The 18817-nt window shown below is 52.2% G+C and overlaps 2 protein-coding genes and 1 long non-coding RNA gene across 12 annotated transcripts in view; 2 read left to right on the plus strand and 1 right to left on the minus strand.

The window, feature by feature from the left end:
• HOXA3 (homeobox A3) overlaps positions 1–7991 on the plus strand; it is a 45384-nt gene extending 37393 nt beyond the window's left edge. For 4 of the 9 annotated variants that reach the window (XM_054190767.1, XM_054190768.1, XM_054190771.1 and 1 more), the window contains 2 exons: positions 4146–4734; positions 6176–7991. In XM_054190767.1, the coding sequence (XP_054046742.1) occupies positions 4263–4734; positions 6176–6945 (1242 nt within the window). In that variant the 5' untranslated portion in view covers positions 4146–4262 and the 3' untranslated portion in view covers positions 6946–7991. Of the gene's footprint in view, positions 1–470; positions 556–1094; positions 1231–4145; positions 4735–6175 lie in introns of those variants that run through there. The other 5 variants (XM_054190764.1, XM_054190766.1, XM_054190765.1 and 2 more) reach the window with 3 other exon arrangements.
• A 3019-nt stretch (positions 7992–11010) lies between these two features.
• Positions 11011–14440, plus strand: HOXA2 (homeobox A2). The gene is made up of 2 exons (XM_054190774.1): positions 11011–12790; positions 13517–14440. The coding sequence occupies exons 1-2, from the start codon at positions 12409–12411 to the stop codon at positions 14260–14262; spliced, it is 1128 nt and encodes a 375-aa protein (XP_054046749.1). The 5' UTR covers positions 11011–12408; the 3' UTR covers positions 14263–14440.
• A 432-nt stretch (positions 14441–14872) lies between these two features.
• Positions 14873–18641, minus strand: LOC128905517 (uncharacterized). Of its 2 annotated transcripts, none has more exons than XR_008464893.1 (3): positions 18507–18641; positions 15902–16186; positions 14873–15207 (listed from the first exon to the last, which is right to left on the minus strand). It is a non-coding gene; the product is annotated as an uncharacterized LOC128905517 (long non-coding RNA). The 2 variants fall into 2 exon arrangements; XR_008464894.1 differs by lacking the exon at positions 18507–18641 and adding an exon at positions 17304–17870.
• Between the last annotated feature and the right edge of the window lie 176 nt (positions 18642–18817).

An 18817-nucleotide genomic window follows, 5' to 3' on the forward strand; every position in this document is an offset into this window, starting at 1 on the left:
CCGCTGCCGTGTTTCTGTTGCAGGGAAAGGGGCGGCGGGGGGGCAGACACCGCCATCCCCCAAAAACCCAGGGCGCTGGAGAAAGAGGCGAACGCCTTCCCCAGCTCTGCCGAAGAGCGGGAGGCGAAGGCGAGCTGTGCGGCGCCGGGCTCGCGTCCACGCGGGGCTGCCGCCCACGCGTCCCCACGGGGGCCTGCGGGCACCCCGACCCGCCTGTGCAGCACATGTGTGTGTGTGAGCGCCTCTGTGCCCGTCCCGGGCGCTGGGGATATTTGCGGGGGTGAGGGTGGGAGGGGGGTGTCTGTGTGTACATCTGTGTGTGTGTGTGCGCTCACGCATGCATGAGTTAATAATTAGTAACTCTAATGATTTCCAGCGTGGCTCTGAAGGCATTGCCCAGAGCGGGGATCCTGGTGGGCTTCGGTCGGCTCTCCGGACCCAGCCCCGGCTCTCCGGGCTTTGCTCCCCTCCCCAGGACTCAGCCGGGGTTTTGCGGGGCTCCGGCGGCGGGGAGCGGCAGAGGGGCTATTCCGCAACCGCCCCCCAAACCCACCGGTAAGAGGGACAAACCCAAGTTCCCCCCCCAGCAGCACCCCCGGAGGCTGGTGAGAGCGACCCTTTGTGAGCGCCGTTTGTCTTCATTAGCATAATTTTCCTGGACTTTGGTGACGCCCGGGTGCAGGGGGGGGTGTCACACTCCTTCACTGCCGCGCTCCTCCGCTCCCCCAGCCCCCACCCTGCCCCAGGCTTCCCCAGGCGGCCGCCTTTCTTTCTTCCTTCCTTTTTTTTTTTCTTTTTCCTTCTTTTTTTTTTTTTTCCCCCCTCCACTCCCCCCCACCCCCCTTTTCTCCTTTCCTCTCTCTCCTTCCCTTCCCAGACCAGCCCTGGGAAACATCCCCGTCCTCCGTGCCCCGCGCAGGGGGAGTCCGCCACGCCGGGGACCGGCTCTGGGTAGGGTGGGCAGCTTGAAGCGGGAGGGGAGAGGAGGAGGTGGGTGTCCGGAGTCACCTTCCCATCCCGTGTGGGGCAGGGCTCGCCCCTCCCGGCTGGGGGGTGCCGGGTGCGGAGGAGCTGAGCCGGTGCCCACCCCGCGGCCGCAGGGACCCGGCTGGGGCAGACACAGCCCCTGCTTCCCTGGGTTGTGTCGCCTCCAAAAAAAATAAAAAAAAAAAAAAAAAGAGAGAGAGCGAGCGAGCATGCTGGCTTCCGCCTCAGTCGTCAGAAGTTAAGGTAAGCAGGCCACAAATACGCTGCTATCAGTCGTGAATGGCGGAGTTTATGTCCCAGTGATTTATGACCGTAGACTTAAATGTCGGTTCAAGAAGAGTTCACAAGCTGGGGCTTCCTTCCAGGCAGTGACTGATACCCTTACACTTCGTGTTCAGGCAGCTCTCTCTCCTCTCTTCCCCCCCCCCCCAACCCCCCCCCCACCTTCTCTCAACTTTGTCTTTATCTTTCAGGAAATCTTGCGGGGGGGGGGGGGAGCGGGGGGGGGGGGGCGCTGCCTGGATTTTCGTCCTGGAGTCAGAGTTTGGGGCTCGGCTGGGAGTTACAGGGCAAAGATCTGGCGTGCTTGGGAAGGGGGGTGGCGGAGGGAAGGAGAGGGTAGGGGAGAGCTGGAGTGGGGGAAATGGGAGGTAATTGCCTCCCCCAAGCAGCTTTCATCTGCTGCCTCCGGGCTGTCTGGGTTGGGGGGAGAGAAGTTGGTAAAGGGCAGAGAGGTGTATTGCACAAATGGAGATGGAGCCGATTAAACGGGCACTGGAAAAATTGGGGGCCCATCTGTCTTTGTGAGACCTGGCCTTTTGTCTGCGAGGGGGAGAGGAGAGCTCTTCCCATCCCAGGCACCGGCTGGGGTGACAAACTCCCCCCCCCCACATACACACACCCCTTCCCACCTCCGCGTCTCTCGTTAGGGCGCTGTTATTATCGTGATCGTCGTCTCTCTTAATCCCGCTATTCCCGCTTTTGCCAGGAATGGCCGCGCGCTCCTCAGGTTACCCCCGCTTCTCTCTAACTTTGTAGGAAGTGATTAACTTGGCGAAGCCAAAGGCGGGAGCTGATTTTTTGCCCCCCCCCCCCCGCCCCCCCCTTGCTGGCAGGCGGCCGAAGCTCCAATAATATTTTGCCTTCCGAGCAAAGTTGCCTATTGTCTGCGGGCAGGCCGTTGCGGGAGCCGCGGGCTCCGCATCCCCGCTCAGCGCTGCCCGTCCTGCCTGCGCCGGCAAACTTCCCAGCGGCCGGGGGAAGGCGAGATATTTGATGTCGCGATCATGAAAGGCGGGTGGCTCTGCAAAATCACCGCCTGCTCGTTATTTCCTCTGTCTCCTCTGGTCGTGGTGCCTATATTCTCTCTTTCAAAGGAATTGAGAAAAATCACACCAGGCCTCCATAGCATCAGGAAGGAGAGGCGAGGAGCTGGAAATTGTGTGCGCGCCTCAGATCTCCATCGGTTTATTAGCTTAATAACATCCAAAGAGCTTGATTAGTGCAATAACAGGGTAGCCGCCCTGCTGTAGGTGTGTTACCTTCATTTTGTTACGATCTAACAAAGGGAATACTGTTTTCTAAGAACTTGTATAACTTGAAAGGCGTAGAATGAGCTCGTTTGGTGCATGTGTTGTGTAAGGGTTTTCGCCCCTAAGCATTTGTCCTCGTTAGATGTTTGGGGGGGGGGAATATCCATCTGCTTAAGTACAGGGTAAGTGGCAAAAGAAACGAGAGCTCTTCTGATCCGAAAAGACGTGGTCAGCAGGGGAGTAGGGGGTGAGGAACACACTTTACTTGCTGAGAACAATGTGAGTGCGTGTGGAAAAAGCTCCTAGATCGGAGATTAAGCACAGGTCTCTTCTTTCATTAATGCGGGCGATTCTTTAACTGGTTATTTTCAGGCAGGTAACCAGTAGACTTCAATCTGGGAGGAAAAAAAATATAAAAATCACAGGAAGAAAGAAGGACGGGGAACAAAAACAGAGGGGGGAGAAAGGGATTCGCCCGGGCAGGAGAAGCATTCTCTGGGTTTGTGTCCACCCTCTCCCCAGCCAAGTGACCCTCATACATCAAATTACATAGCAGTTTCCAAGACAGAACCTATTATCGCTAAGTTGGAAGGAAAGTTCAAGCCGTGGTCATGGAGATGAACGCTGGTTTTTCAGGTTCCTGGTGTGTTTTTTTCCCCCAATCCATCATGTTTTAACAGGTAGGATCTGGCTGATTCCACGAAAAGTTAGTGTCTTGAAAATAACTGCTGAAAAAAACAAACCAACAGCCGCCGAAGCGCCCAACTTGCCCCTGCTGGCCTCGCTTGAAGGGGCTTCGAGCGGCGCCGGGCGCAGCCCAGGCTGCGGACGCCTTCGCGGGTGGGAGGCGGGCGCGGGGGGTGCGTGGGGCGGCCCCGGCCGCGCTGCGGGGGCCGAGCGGGAGCCGCTGCGGGCGGCGGCCGGGGCTCGCCCGGGCAGAAACCGCTGCCGCCGGGGTGCGTGACCTGGGCGGCTCGGGGTGTTGTGCGAGCACGGAGGGAAGGCGGCTCTGTCTTTGTTTATTTTCCTACCGAGCATTTCATAGACAAGCCAAAATCCGTCGCTTGGGATCGGGGTGTGTAAATATCCCCGTCTAGGAAACCCTTCCACCCCGCTCCTGCCCCCTGCCACACGTAGACAGGAACAATCTCGTGTATTTCTTTGACGTTGTATGGAGGGAGAGACATAACCTGGAGAGAAAGGCTAAAAATAAAATGACGCCGGTTACAGGAGAGGGTTTGATCCCAGAGCTGGAATGAAGGAGTGTCCCAGCCCCTTCGCATTACCGATTCCTCGATCACCCTTATCTCAGAGACTGGTATTAAAACAGCCCCTTGGTGATAAACGATCAACCCCTTTGCCTTGTGGTGCCCCACTCTGTTTCTTAAGAAGAAAGAAAGAAAAAAAACCTAGAAAGCCACTATCCCGGTACAGCAAAGCACATATTTGTAGCTGCCAGTAAATCCAGGCAGCTTTTATATCGAAACGCTCTGTGCCCGAGGCCAAGTCATGCTGCTAAATATTGCTGACCACTTTTTCTTTTATGGCTTTCATGTCACTTAGCTATTGAAAGTAAGATGGATTTGTACCATTTCTTCACCCTGCTCTGCTCTCCCCACACCCCAGGTCTGCCCGGAGAGGCCATTGGAGGAAGAGCGCCACGTGACAGAGGGGTGCCAATGTTATTCTCCAAGGGTGTCAAGACCCTGTCAGTTTGCGAAATAAATATTGGGAAACAACGAAATGCAAAAAGCGACCTACTACGACAGCTCTGCAATCTATGGTGCCTACCCCTACCAAGGAGCAAATGGTTTCACTTATAATGCGAGTCAGCAGCAATATCCTCCATCTTCATCACTTGTGGAAACTGAGTACCACCGCCCCGCGTGCTCCCTCCAGTCCCCCAGCAGCTCTGTGTCCCACCACAAGGCCAATGACATCAGTGAGAGTTGCATGAGGACCCTCCCCAGCCAGCCTCTCCAGCCCCCCGGCCTCACCGACCCACAGGCCCCACCGCAACCGCCTCCGGCCCAGCAGGCACAACCTCCACCTCCATCCTCCACCTCACCATCTCAAAATGCCAGCAGCAACCCTGCCCCGGCCAACCCCACCAAGAGCCCGGCTCTTAACTCGCCCACCATGTCCAAACAGATATTCCCGTGGATGAAAGAGTCTCGGCAAAACACAAAGCAGAAAAACAGCAGTTCCAGTTCAGGTATGAAACATGTTCTCTCCTCTCTCTGGGTACCCCTGGGCTGGCCATGCATCCGTCGTTCCCTGCCCACCCTCTCTTTGGGGAGGGGAGGGGGCTCTTTTCCTCTCCAAGTTGACCCCCTTGAGCCTTTGGAGAGGAGTTCCCACTGCTTGCAAGGGGAGCTCGGTGAAAAAACCGCCCCCTGAAAAACTTTCCCAGCCCCGCAGGATGGGTCTGAAGTGGCTTTGTTTCCTCGTGGCTAAGCCACTTGTGCCCTCTTACATCTATCACATTTCCTAGGTAATCCCCCCTCCAGTAAATCATGTCAGTGCGGAGCAGCCCAGGCCTTAAGCCAGAGGCCTGTCCCGAGTACTTTGTTGGCACGGTGCTGTTAGATTAATAAGACAGTGACCTATCTCTGCTGAAGTGTAACAGGAATAAAATAGCTCATAATCACGTGCAGGCAGGATCAATGCCCTGCATGCAGTCAGAACCCCTTTCTATTTTAACAAGCTGATTGGCAAAGTTACAAGCCTGGTAAACAAAAAGCATTCTGGAGTGCCATAAACTTAAGCCCATAAAATATTATTTGAGGGATGCAAGTGTATATTAATGCTTTTATTACGCGAGGAAACCCAAATTGATAACACCAGTGCTAGCTCCAGTGCCCAGGAGTTGGGCTTATATTAACTTCTTCCTCTTTCTCTCTTAAATGTGCCTTGGAAAGAGAATCCAAAACTTTAGCAAATGTCTTTGCCAGTCTGCTTTTTAAAGCCCTGGTAACATTGCTGTTTACAGCTTTCCATATCATGTATTTATTTTATTAAAAAGCAGTAACATTTAAATATGTCTGTATGCCTGTATGCAAGCCTAGCCACTGAATGTTCTTATGTATATTATACTTCCCAATCACTACCATATGTTTATGCTATATGCTAGAGGTGATAGAAACACTATACTGTCAATGCTGTGCTTATGTGTTATAATGTTATATTGTAGATACCTAACTTTCAGGCATCTCTAGCTGATGTGTAGATATCAGGGTTTTCAGAAAAAAGAGGGCTGCAAGTCTTTAGAGCAATGGAAAACTGCTAGTTCCTGAAGACCCTGATCCCACTGTGTTAGCAGAGCCATAGGTTCACCTTCAGAGTTTCTAAACCCAACTGTGTTTCCCTGAACCCTTCTAACTCCCTTATGCAAAGCTCAAGATATGTTGTATGCTGTCATTCTTAAAGGAAGAAAATATAGTCATATAGTAACACTAATGAGGTGAAGGAGTCTACGGAGGCTTGAAGGTTGGCATAGCTGAGCTTGTGCCATGGGGGAGTACGTGTTGCAACTGTAGGCGTCCATCTCACATCCAAGAGCTGGACTCTGCAGGTGCTGGTGTTGTTGGCTGTTGTCTGTGGTTGCTGTGTCCAGGTTCACCATGCTGATTGTGTTCTTTGTGTGATTTACATAGGTGAGAGTTGTGCTGGTGATAAAAGCCCTCCGGGGCAAGCGTCCTCTAAGCGAGCCCGTACAGCTTACACAAGTGCCCAGCTGGTAGAACTGGAAAAGGAGTTCCACTTCAATAGGTACCTTTGCAGGCCGCGAAGGGTAGAGATGGCTAATTTGCTCAATCTCACAGAAAGACAGATCAAAATCTGGTTTCAGAACCGCAGAATGAAATACAAAAAGGATCAAAAGGGCAAGGGCATGATGACCTCTTCAGGAGGACAGTCCCCAAGCAGAAGCCCTGTCCCTCCAGCTGCTGGGGGATATCTAAACTCTATGCATTCTTTAGTAAACAGTGTCCCCTATGAGCCCCAGTCGCCTCCGCCATTTAACAAGCCTCATCAAAACACCTATGGCATCCCTGCATCGTATACTGCTCCTCTTAATAATTGCCCACCTCCTCAAAAGAGATACACGGGGACGGCAGCTGTGACACCTGAATACGATACTCATCCTCTTCAAGGCAATGGTTATGGGAATCCACATATACAGGGAAGCCCCGTCTATGTAGGGGGCAACTACGTGGAGACCATGACCAATTCTGGGCCTTCCATCTTTGGTCTAACTCATCTCCCTCATCCTCCCTCTGCCAACATGGACTACAGTGGGGCTGGGCCAATGGCCAACAATCACCACCATGGACCTTGTGATCCGCACCCAACATACACAGACCTTACAGCTCACCATCCTTCTCAGGGAAGAATTCAGGAAGCGCCCAAACTCACCCATCTGTAAGAGACAGGAGTCACTAAGTGGAACACCAAGCCCCCAACTTTTGGAAAGTACTCACCCCTTCCCTTCTCTTTCTCTCCTCCTCCCATGTGCCCTCCCCTCCCCTTCTCGTTTCTTTTGTTTGTTTTGGTTTGTTTCGTTTCCTTTGGTAAAAGCGTTTTCTAGTTTATGTGACGTAGCAATATTTGTTGCTTGAATTGCTCTATAGTTTCACTAGTGGATATTTATCTTCTTGAACTGTAGCCTTGTGTCTCACTTTGGGAGTATGCAGAGGCTTTATACTTTACCTTCTACACTTTTATCAAAACAGGGTATATGAACAAATTTTCTATAAAAGGAATTCTTAAATGTGAATTTGTTCGTACATGATTGATCCCACGGGGAAGCAATTTTTTTTATTGCACTTCTTTTAAATAGCGAGAAAGACATCAAAAACGCTTGGACAGGGACTCCCTGGACAATTATTAATACGTGTAAGTCTTTCAATGTGTGTATGCTGGTGAACATTCAGATTTATTTATATTTTTTTTTGCAAACATTGAATAATCTAAGTGTTTAAAATTTTATTTATCCCCATTTGTTCATATTTATATATATATAAAAAATCTGTACCCTGAATATTCAGGAGGTATTTACCTGGCCATATGTTAGATGGCGTATCGGCACGCATAGGAAATATCATTTGAAAGGAAACTATTACTCCTTTTATTAAAAATGATGATAACGATGATGATGACGATGCAATAAAATCTGGGAAAAAAGATCATTGTTTGAATACTTTATGCTTGTAACATCCAGCTAGGCGGAAAGCCTGTGAAGCTGAAAAGGCTAGATTTGTTTTGAAAGTTATACATTCCTTGCTGCTCACGTTCCGAAAAAAAAAAAAAAGAAAAAAAAGAAAAAAGAAATAAAGTTTTTATTCTGAATAATAAAGAGTTAAGAACATGTTCTTCGCAGCACAAGGGAAGGGAGAGCCCTTCATGACGTGGGGAGCTGGGAAACTCGTCTGTAAACTCATACGAGGATCCGCTCGCCCACCCGAAGGGCCCCGCGACGCCTTTTCAGCATTTCGTAGGCAGGGAGAGGGAGTTTTTTGGCGTGGTTTTTTTTTTTCCCTTTTTTTTTTTTTTTTTTTTTTTTTCCAGCGGTGTTTCACGCCCCGCGGCCCGGACGCCTCCTCCTGCCCCCGCTGCGCGGTGCCTGCCCGGCGCGGAGGGCAGGCGGGCGCGGATCTCCCACCTCCCCGCTCCGGGGCTCCGCTGGGGGACCGGCGGCGGAGCAGAGCGGGGGGACAGTCCCCTGCCTCCCTGTCGGGGGGTGCGTGTGTGTGTGTGTGTGTAGCACATGGGAGCAGAGCTGAGGAAAAAGCCTCGCGTGGGTGCGGAGGGGCCCGCCCCGTCCCCGGGCTCGCCCACTGGGCAAGGAGGGGACCCGGGCAGCTGCCGAGCCCCGCCGCATTTTGGGATTAGGGGCGTTGGAGCAGGCCCCCGGCCAAACCCCAAACGCGGCTGGTTGTTGGGGCGGATGCCGAGCACTGCTGCCTCCGGACACGGCTCCTTCCACCCACCGCCCCCTCAACGTTTTTCCCCTTTTCCTTAAAGAAGTGGATTTTATCTCTTTTTTTTTCTTTTTTTTTTTCCTTCTTTTTTATTTAATTATTATTTTTTATTTTATCTCGGGGTTGTTTCATTTGTGCTGAGCCGCCTTCCCTCCCCACCGCTGCCTGAAGCTGTGGGGGAGGGGAGCCTTGCCCTCCCCTCTCTTCCCGCGGGGGTGTGGATGTGTGTGCGTGTGAGTGTGGATGTGTTGCGGGGGGGAGGGGGAAACCACACGGTACTGCAGAAGGGCGACTGTCCCGGACCCGAACAGGCACCCGCGGGTGTCTCCGGTCGGAATCGGCTCGAAGCGGAAGGCAGAAACCCGCAAACGTGTGTTTAAATCCGATTTTTCTCCCTTTCAGGCGAAATGTCCGTGATTTTTAGATTGAAACTTGAAAGATAAATCAAAATGGACCTTAATAGACTAGGTAAAATATACCCCCGCACGTTTATAAAGACATATTCCTATGCTGTGTAGATAATAATGCACGCTGTTCACCATCTGTATCTTTTAGAGCACAGAAAAAAAAATATGTCGCCATTTTGGTCTCATGCTGAAATATTATTAATCTTTGGGCTTTATCTTGTTCCCAGAACCATCCTTGCCTGATGCTGAAACATTGTCATGCGTGCATGAATCTATACAGAGCTTTTCTGCATAAATAGATAAAGCATGCTCAGTCAAAGAAAGGCACTGCAAATATATTTATACCGTGCTGTTTATTGTATATATAGATAGGTAACCGTGGAAGAAAAGGTTATGTAGTCTGATATTTTTCATCGAAACCTGACTATTACCCAATACAGACCAACGACTCATTATTATTTTGTAGGCAAAGGAAGCATTTTTGCAACATTGCAAGACATTGCTCGTTTCGAATGAGCGCCCGTATAAAATTCAAGCAGCCACCCCCCCATCCCCCCCAACCCCTCGGATCGGTTAGGTTAGATACAACAAAAGGTAACGGTACAGTCGGTGATTCTTACTGTGTGGCTCCTTTAGCACCACGAATTACATTTAAGAAAATGTTCGAAGAGAAGGAATTTGGCGTTTCACCCCCCTCCCACTACGGAGAAAGAAAAATACAGGCGATTATGCCCCCTTCTTTTCAGAAACCGTACTCAACCCCTTCTCTGGAGCTTGGAGGTTGCAAATAAGAATTTGTATTTTTGCATTTAAGATTCGCCCGATTAAAACATCCCTCTGGAGGCAGAAGTAATTGATTTGCCCAAGAATTTCGCGTCCCCTCTCCAAAGGTTTTGTTCCAGGTGGTTTTTGTATTAGACTGACCACAAGAAACAAATGTGCAGAATAGAGACACCCACACAGGTTTTACTCACAAAGCCTGGTTAAAGTCCAAACCTCTCTCTTTATTATTTGTCATCCTGCTGTTAATCCCAATATTTTCCAGAGGGGAAAAAAAAAAAAAAGGAAAAAAATTAAAGACAAGACAAGAAAAGAAAAGCCCGACCCCACGGTAGGCACTGAGAAGCAAAATAAAACCGGACTTTTCCCACAAGCAGCCCAGTCCTCTGCCAGCATATTTTAAAAGCAGCTTTTTTCCTTGTTTACTTGCGTTTCTTGCTCTGCCTCTTTTCTCGGCCACATTTGATCTCGGAAAGAGCAAGAAGCTTTAAATGTGTTCTTAAGGGCCAGTAGCTGTCAAACCTTTTGGCGGCCAAGATTGATCGCGCACAGACACCACCAGAGCTTTGTTTGGACTAAAAGCAAGAAATTAAACCCCTTGCATTTTCCAACAGCATCGATATTTGTAAGGCATCCCTTTTGAGGGATTAAATGACAAGTCTCGTTCTATATTTTATTTAAACAAGCAACCACCAAAAAGCCCATTTAAAGCCTCCCAGCCCCTCCCCTCCCCCTCTCTCCAATGCCTTCGCAGATATGCTACATCTTGTGGGTGCATTAACTTAAAACCGATTTTTTAAATGCACTTCGTGCAGTCTGGACGCCGACTGATCCGCTGAGTGCTTGGGGTCTTGTTTTCTTTTTTTTTCTCCCCCCTCCCCTCTTTCTTTTTCTTCCTTTTTTTTTTTTTTTTTTTTTTTTTTTTTTTATTAATTACGAAGACGCTTGTCGACCCCTTTTTGGCAACTCCGAAAATAAAGCGAGACGGCACGGCATCGCCCTGGCGATGGTCCCTGGCTCCTCGAGGACGCGGAGAGCGGCTGGGGAGCGCCATCCCACACACCCCCCGAGCCCCCCGGCGCACCCCGACCCGTCGGGCACCCCGGGTTCCGCGGGAAGGCAAGCCAGCCCCGTCCGGGGCTGCCCGTGGGCGGCTGTGACCACAGGATTCATCAGGCTGGTGATTGTGGCCATCATTGTCATCGCTCTCCCTCTCGCCTCAGTCTGGTTGGAAAATCGTGTGCCCAAAGCATCCAAATTCTGGACTTGCCTCGACCTAGCAGGGGCGACTGGAGGCGGCGGCGGCGAGAGCCAAGCGTCGGAGGCGAGTGCCGTCTCTCAAGTCATAACCCCGCAGCATTTTCGCTCTGCCTGGCCCCCGTGAAAAAAACCCGCTACCAGCCCATATATTTCCTGGTAATCGAAAATACTCACCAGACCCAGCCTACTACGGTTATTAAGCAAATTATGCCAGCAGACGGGAGTATCGTTTGCAAGCTAAGGCACAGGATTTGGGTTTTTTTTTAAAGAGGCAACAGCCAGACGCGTTTGCAGCCTCGCGATTTGGCTCGCCCAGAGAGGTACTCCTAGGGTTATGTTTTACGGTCCAATCCCGGGAAGCCAACTGGAGAGGGAAGTCATGAAGCACAAGGGCTGCTGCCTATGTGACTCTTCCCCTAGAAGCAAGGTTGCTGAGGAAGATCCTGTTAAACAATGGCTCGGCACCGGCGGCCAATTGTTCTCCGTACTGTACACCCGAGAGCTACCAAAAAAAAAAAAAAAAGAAAAAAAGAAAAAAAGAAAAAAACAAAGAAAAAAATGAGAAAGGGTAAAGAAAGGAAAAAAGAAAGGAAAAAAGAAAAAAAAAAGAGAAACAAACAAGGGAAAAAAAAGAAGGAAAGAAAAAGGAGCCCATCGAGGCTGAGTCGGGAAGGAGAAACTAGTTTTGAAGGAAGTGCTATTCCTAGGAAAAAATCAAGACCCTCTGCTTCAGACTCCTGCCTGGGTGCAACTTCTTATGCGGGGGCCTGGCGGTGTCAAAACTTTGAAGATTAATGGATTACTTTGTTAATGACTCAAGGCGTCAGATTGAGGTGCTTAAATGATTTGTGAGGTGCAAAGCGTTTTCCTGACAGTCCCAAACAATGAGAGAAGAGTGTGCGGGTGGAGGCGAGGGAGGCAGCAGGCTGCAGGACAAGCAGCCACACACACACACACACACACACACACTCCCGCGCGCACACACACACACTCGCAGCCTCTCACACAAACATATCCACGCACACGCACCCTTCCCCCCATCCCCGATCATTTCAGATTAGGACGCCAAGGGGATAGATACTCGAGATATCATTTCCCTCTTTAAAAAAAGTGTAAATAAAGCCTTTCTGGCCCCCAATGAGGCGTTCCTTCCCGACTTTTTTGGATCAATCAAACAGACAGTGGCTTCTTTTGATTAAAGCCCAAATTGTCATTGGGCAGAGGCAATCATGTGACAGCCAATTCGGTCCAATTTCAACCTTGTCTCCATGAATTCAATAGTTTAATAGTAGCACGGTCCCCATACGGCTGTAATCAGTGAATTAGAAAAAAAACACCCCACCAGCGATCTTCTATGCTATATTTTTTTCTCCTCTCTCTCCTTTTTCCTGGGCCTTCCCCCCCCCGAGCCCCCTGAATCCGAGGGAACTTTTTCTCCGCGGGGGCTGCCAGTTGAAGGCCATGAATTTCGCATTTGAGCGAGAGATCGGTTTTATCAATAGCCAGCCATCGCTTGCTGAGTGCCTGACATCTTTTCCCCCTGTCGGTGATACATTTCAAAGTTCATCAATCAAGAACTCGACGCTTTCACACTCGACACTGATTCCTCCTCCTTTCGAGCAGACCATCCCCAGCCTGAACCCCGGCAGCCACCCTCGCCACAGCGGCGGCGGTCGCCCCAAGGCGAGCCCCCGCGGCCGCAGCGGCAGCCCCGGCCCCGCCGGCGCCCCGCCGCCCCCGGAGTACCCCTGGATGAAAGAGAAAAAGGCGTCCAAGCGATCCGCGCTGCCGCCCGCCTCGGCCTCCGCCTCAGCCGCTGGACCTGCCTGCCTCAGCCACAAAGGTCAGTCCAAAAGACTTGCCGCCGGCCCCGCCGGGCCGCTTTTTTTTGGCTCCCCGCAACCCCCCGGCTTCGCGGGGGGACGAGGCGGAGGGGCGGGCGGGCGGGGAAGGACGGAGCTGGCCGGGCTCGCTGGAAACCCAAACTTTTCCCCCAACTTGCTTAATGCGGGATGATTTATTTGAGTTGGAGCTGACCTCTCTTGTCTCGCCGTCCTAGAGTTAGGATATTTGACAGTAATGAAGAGTGATAGATTGCTCCCGCTCAGCTAAGCAGCTGATGCATTAATTATAAATTGCGGTATGGCTAATATAAAGTTTGCTCTGGTGTTGGGAGGTTGGGGAGCTGGAGGCAGCAATTTTGCGGAGGTGGCCGAGGGGCACGCAGCACCGGGCGCTCAGCAGTGCAACACAATGGGTTTACTGCATCCAAAGGCGGCCATTTTGTTGCAGTTGCTATTTTATGCTATATGGACATATAGATATAGTCACATACGTGCAGAGAGAGCACTCCCCCCCCCCCCCTCCTCCTCGCCAGCCCCCCCCGCCTCGGGATGCGATGTGCTCGGGTGCTGAAATTCAATCCGTGCATTTATCTGTTTTGTGTGTGCGTGCGTGTGTTTTTGCTTTCGCTGTTCTGACGGTGGTGCTTTGGGGTGCGTGTGGTGGTGGGTGTTTTTCTTTTTCTTTTTTTTTTCTTTTTTTTTTTTTTGTTTTTCTTTTTTAACAGACCCCCTTGAAATCCCCGATAGTGGTAGCGGTGGATCTAGGCGGCTGAGGACGGCTTACACCAACACCCAGCTTTTGGAGCTAGAGAAAGAATTTCATTTCAACAAGTATCTCTGTAGACCAAGGAGGGTTGAGATTGCAGCCTTGCTGGATCTGACCGAGAGACAAGTCAAAGTCTGGTTCCAGAACAGGAGGATGAAACACAAGAGACAGACCCAATGCAAGGAGAACCAAAACAGCGAGGGGAAATTTAAGAGCCTAGAGGACCCAGAGAAAGCGGCGGAGGAGGAGGAGGAGGAGAAATCCCTCTTCGAGCAAGCCCTCAGCAACGTCTCCGGCGCTCTTTTGGAGCGGGAAGGCTACGCTTTCCAGCAGAATGCCCTCTCCCAGCAGCAGGCGCAGAATGCGCACAATGGAGAGTCCCAAATTTTCCCCGTTTCGCCTTTAACGAGCAATGAGAAAAATCTGAAACATTTTCAACACCAGTCACCCACTGTTCAAAACTGCCTCTCAACAATGGCCCAGAACTGTGCAGCTGGCCTGAACAATGACAGTCCTGAGGCCCTAGATGTCCCTTCTTTACAGGACTTTAACGTTTTCTCCTCAGATTCCTGCCTACAGCTTTCAGATGCAGTTTCCCCCAGTTTGCCAGGATCTCTGGACAGTCCCGTAGATATTTCTGCTGACAGTTTTGACTTTTTTACAGACACACTCACCACAATTGACTTGCAGCATCTGAATTACTGAGAAATTAAAGACGTCCTCTCCAAGGGTCCTGCTTTCTCCTCCTTATTCTTCTTCTTTATTTTTCCCGTGAATTAATTTTATTTTTTCCCCTCCCTTTTCCTGGTCAGTATTTTCTGTTTATTACCTCACTCTGCTGTGTCATTTTGCCGTTTCTTACGAAGTTTTAGTTGTGTTCAATTTAAACCTAGCCACATTCTAGGTCCTTCTATGAAAGCAATATATGAGGTCTGTAAGAAAGTGATTATATAGGAATTGTATCTTCACTTTCTTTTTATTTTTGTATTGCATTAGGATGCGTTGTCATAAGTATTTTTGGTAGAATAAATTCTTGTTTGCTACAAGGAGCTTTCTCTTTTTTTCTTTCTCTTTCTCCCTCTCTTTATCTCTCCTTTCAAGACCGATAACATGCCGGGTATTTCTCCCTATCCCTTCTGCTCTTAATTTACTAATAATCAAAATCAAACATTCTGACTATGAGCTCTCCCCTTTTCACAATTTAGGACATATATTAGAGAGAAAAACACGTTCAAATTCTTTATTGCAAGGATTTTAACACGGGAAAAAAAAAAACAACAAACCAAAACAAAAGCAAACTAAAACCATTCACAGCTTTGATGGAGATCTCTTCCTTTTAATGTATAAATGTAGCATCTTATCTCCGTGAGGATACAAAGCTTGGAAATGCTGAGCTGTAACAAAAGCATGAACGAGCACTTTCTCTCTTACAGGCAAAACATGAGAGACACAGTAGGATAAGCGTCTCCTACAGAAACTACCCTGTTACATACACGAAAGGCGCTTTTTAAAAAAAATAATCCTGTTTTTCTAGAAAGTAGTGCTTAGCAGCTATCAAGCTGTTTCAGGAAGCGTATCTTAAAAATATCAGAGCTCACAGAGAGTGCGCTTGGTTACTTCTCACGTGCTGAGCGGTCCAAGGAATCAGTCCTAGAAGGAGAGGAAATGGAGAAGTTAGTGCCTGTAAAATCAAAAGGGTGGCACAAACGCGGGGGGAAAAAAGAACATTTAGGGAAGAATCAGCGACTCCACTCCTTTTTTGAGGGGCGGTGCGGGGGCACAGCCGAAGCTATTTTTGTTTAAACCTTCTTGCCGGACGAAGGACTGATAAACGAAAAGGGGAAACCCGTAACTTTAAAGTTACAATTTCCTCGGGGCTCCCCCACCCTCTGCTTGCGGCAGCAAAGACGGGCTTTCAGAAGTCGCCATCAAATTGCTTGCCACCCGGCTAGCGGCGGTGCCGGACCCCAAAGCGGAGAGTGAGCCCCGTCCTTCGGGCTAAAACCGAGCAACAGATGCCAGCGGGGCTCGGCCGCTGCGGGGCCGGGGGATCCCGGGCGGGTGCGATCGTGGCTCCCCGTATGCGTGCTGGGTGCGTGTGGTGACACCGCACAGGCGAGTGGGGCTTGGGCGGGGGTTTGTGGCCGGGGCTCTGCTGCCCGTCCGTGCGAGGAGTGTTGTCTCCTAGCTCTGCAACACGTTGTGGAGCTGGGATGCGTGGGTTATAGCTGGAAGGGCTGAACGCAATTCTTCCGAAAGTCATAAATCAAACTCTTTCTATGAATGAGAATGTCATCAAAGAGATCAATTGCAGGAACACATGCACAAATAAAAATCCTCTTACGTATTTGCCGGGGCTGGGGATCCCCGTCTAAAACCATTAAGTGAGAAGGCGTTTAGTCATAATTCATTTTTATTGCTCTTTTAAAACAACAGCTTGGCTGAGCTGCGGACGCGGCGAAACCTCGGCCCTGCTTCTTGTCCTTCTCTCTGCTCCAGCCCTGTCCCTGCGGAAAGCGAGCAGCCTCACCGGCATTTTAACTCCTCTGCCACTGGGTTAAATTGGACTGCAACGTGCACGGACGGGTGGGGGGTTCTTTTGTGCCCACATTTCTGGATGCTGACAAAGCTTAAAAAAAAAAAAAAAGGAGAATAGGCTACAAGATTTAAACTTCTCGCAAACCCTATTTAAATAAATGGGGGGATTCAGGGAGTAGGACTCGCCTCCGAGTCTCCCGGGGAGCCCTGGGGCCAGAGAGGGGGCACGCTCCCACGGAAAAGCCTAAAGCGCCGGGATCGCCCCCTCGGCCCCAGTCGCGGGGCAGGAAACGCGGAGCGGAGCCGCGGAGGGGCGCGGAGGGAAGCGGAGGGGCCGGTCCGGCCTGCGGACAGGGGGAAGGGGCGGCAGCTCTCCCTCGCCGGGCCGCGGAGGAAGCGGGGGGATGTCCCCTCTGCTACGGCCCTTCTCATGATGTTGCCCCCACGCACAGTACAGGCAGCAAAGCCCCGCCAGAGAGACAATGCAACAAAAGAGACAATGGCACGAAAAAGGGAGAGAAAAAGGGAGAGAAAAAGGGATTTCAGGGTGCTGGAGACTGTAAGAGAGGTGCTGGGACTCGGCGGAATTTACGGGTAAAAAAGCACCATTTATAGTAAAATATACTTTTTTTTTCTTGGCCGGCTGTTGTGAAAAAGCACTGAAAAGATGCCAGCCCTTTTATTAGTAAACAGTCCCAGCAGCCTGCCTTTTTTCTCTGCCTTATGAAGCATTTATCACAACTGGTTTACAAGAATGAAATAAATGTGTTTACAGCCGTAACCATAGCCAAAATTGGTGCAGTATAATGCCGTAAATGCCTCTGGAGTGTTGTTGCTCTTGTCCTCCGCTCCGCCCCCCTGGAGTTTAAGAAACTGAACCTTTCCAGAGGGCCCTTAACCATCCGTGCCTGCACAGTAAATCAGAACAAATAGAAATACTGAAGGCATAAAGCAGCCCTTCGGTTTTGGCTGGCAGTAGAGAGGCCATGGAGGTGGCATGGGAAAAGGGCTGACCTAATAGCAGTAGGAGAGCTCTGCACCTAGGAGAGGATGTTGTAGTTCGTGTGGGAGGGCGGAGCTTGAGGGTTTGTGTGTGCGTGTGTTCGTGAGCAGGGAGAGGTGGCGGGGTAGAAGAGCCTTTTGGATTTCAAAACAAGCAAGAACCAAGCGTGAGAACAGAGGGACGTAGGAGATGGCTAGAAATGCACCTGCAGAACTACAGCGGCCAGCCCCTCCTGGAGCTGGTGGCAGGGGGGGTGACTTTCCATCCATCCATGCATCCCCGAGATTAACGTTTCGCAGGACGCCTCTATGAAGCGGGTTGGTGCCATCCTCTCTCCCTGCAGACGGCTGGGTGCCCCGGGACGGAGGGACGCCCGGCCTTTACCTCCCCTTTCCTTTTCCGCATATGTAAACCGCATATGAGGTCGCAACCCACATCCCACCGCCCTCCCTCTTTCTCTATCCACGAGCCCTTTTTATTTTTCCGTGGGGGTGGGGAGGGGTAGGTTTATGGCGATGCTCAGAGCGGTTCCCAAGGGTCCTGGGGCCGCCTCTGCCACTGGCCATCTGCCACCTCCCGCCACTGCCGGCCCGGGTGGCGGAGAGCAGGGACAAAGGGGCCGGGGCGGCGGGCCCTGCGCCTCCCGCCGCTCTTCTGCCCCTGCCCCGAGCCGCCTCCCCGGGCCGCCGGGCTGCGACCCGCGGCACCCCGGGCAGCCTTCCCCCCGCCCGGTCCCAGGGAGGCAGCGGCACCGCAGGGACCCAGCAGATGGGCTGCGGAGCCCGCGGGCCCCCGCCCCATCATCCGTCCCCCTGTCCCCGGCTCCTCCTCCCCTACCCCAGCCCCGGGCTGGCGCGGGTGAGCCCGGCGGAGGTGCGGGGGGAGCAAGGATGCGGGCCAGGGGGAGGCCGGTGGGCCCGGCAGAGTACAATGACCGTCAGTCCCAAAAGCGGCTCATTTCCATGCTAATGTCCGCGGCCGCCTGGTGATGCGGCTGGACAAGCCCCTTTAACTCTTGGCGTCGCGTCGCGCTGGGACTGCGGCCGGGCAGGAGCAACGACATCCTTCGGCCTCGTCCCCGTCCCCATCCCCGTCCCCACCCCATCCCCATCCATATCCTCGGCCCCGTCCCTATTCTCCGCCTTATCCTCATCCCCGTCCCTATCTTCATCCCCGTCCCCATGGCAGTCTCCAACAATATCCACGGTCCCATCCTTATCCCCGTCCCCAGGGCTGATGCTCTCAGCGCTGCCCGCGCCACCCCCCGCCCCGTATCGCGGATCCAGCCGCCCCCCTGCGACCTCGGCCGAGGCATGGGGGGCGGGGGTCGGCGGAGGTGCCCAGCGCCGACCTGACAGCGCCGACAGCAGGGGAGGCGCCGGGGCACCCTCCCTGCAGCAGCACTCACCCTGGAGGTGACGGCCAGTGGGCTCGGCGGGCCGGGCGCATCCTCCGGGTCTCTCCTGCCTTCCCCTCTCAGACGGCGGGCGGGACCCCGCCGGCGGCGGCGGCGGCGGCGGCGGCGGCGGCGGCGACAGCTCGGCCCGACCCCCCCACCCCCCCGCCTCAGCTCCCCCCTCCCCCCCGGGGGGCCGCCGCCGCCGCCCTGCCCCGCGGTGCCGCGCCGCGCCGTGCCGTGCCGCGCCGTCGGAGCGCTCGGCGTTTAAATGCCCCCGACGCGGCGATCTATCAGCGGCAGGAGCCGGGAAAGTCCCGCAG

The sequence above is a fragment of the Rissa tridactyla genome, chromosome 2 (genome assembly GCF_028500815.1).
Source record: "Rissa tridactyla isolate bRisTri1 chromosome 2, bRisTri1.patW.cur.20221130, whole genome shotgun sequence".
Taxonomy (NCBI): Eukaryota; Metazoa; Chordata; class Aves; order Charadriiformes; family Laridae; genus Rissa; species Rissa tridactyla.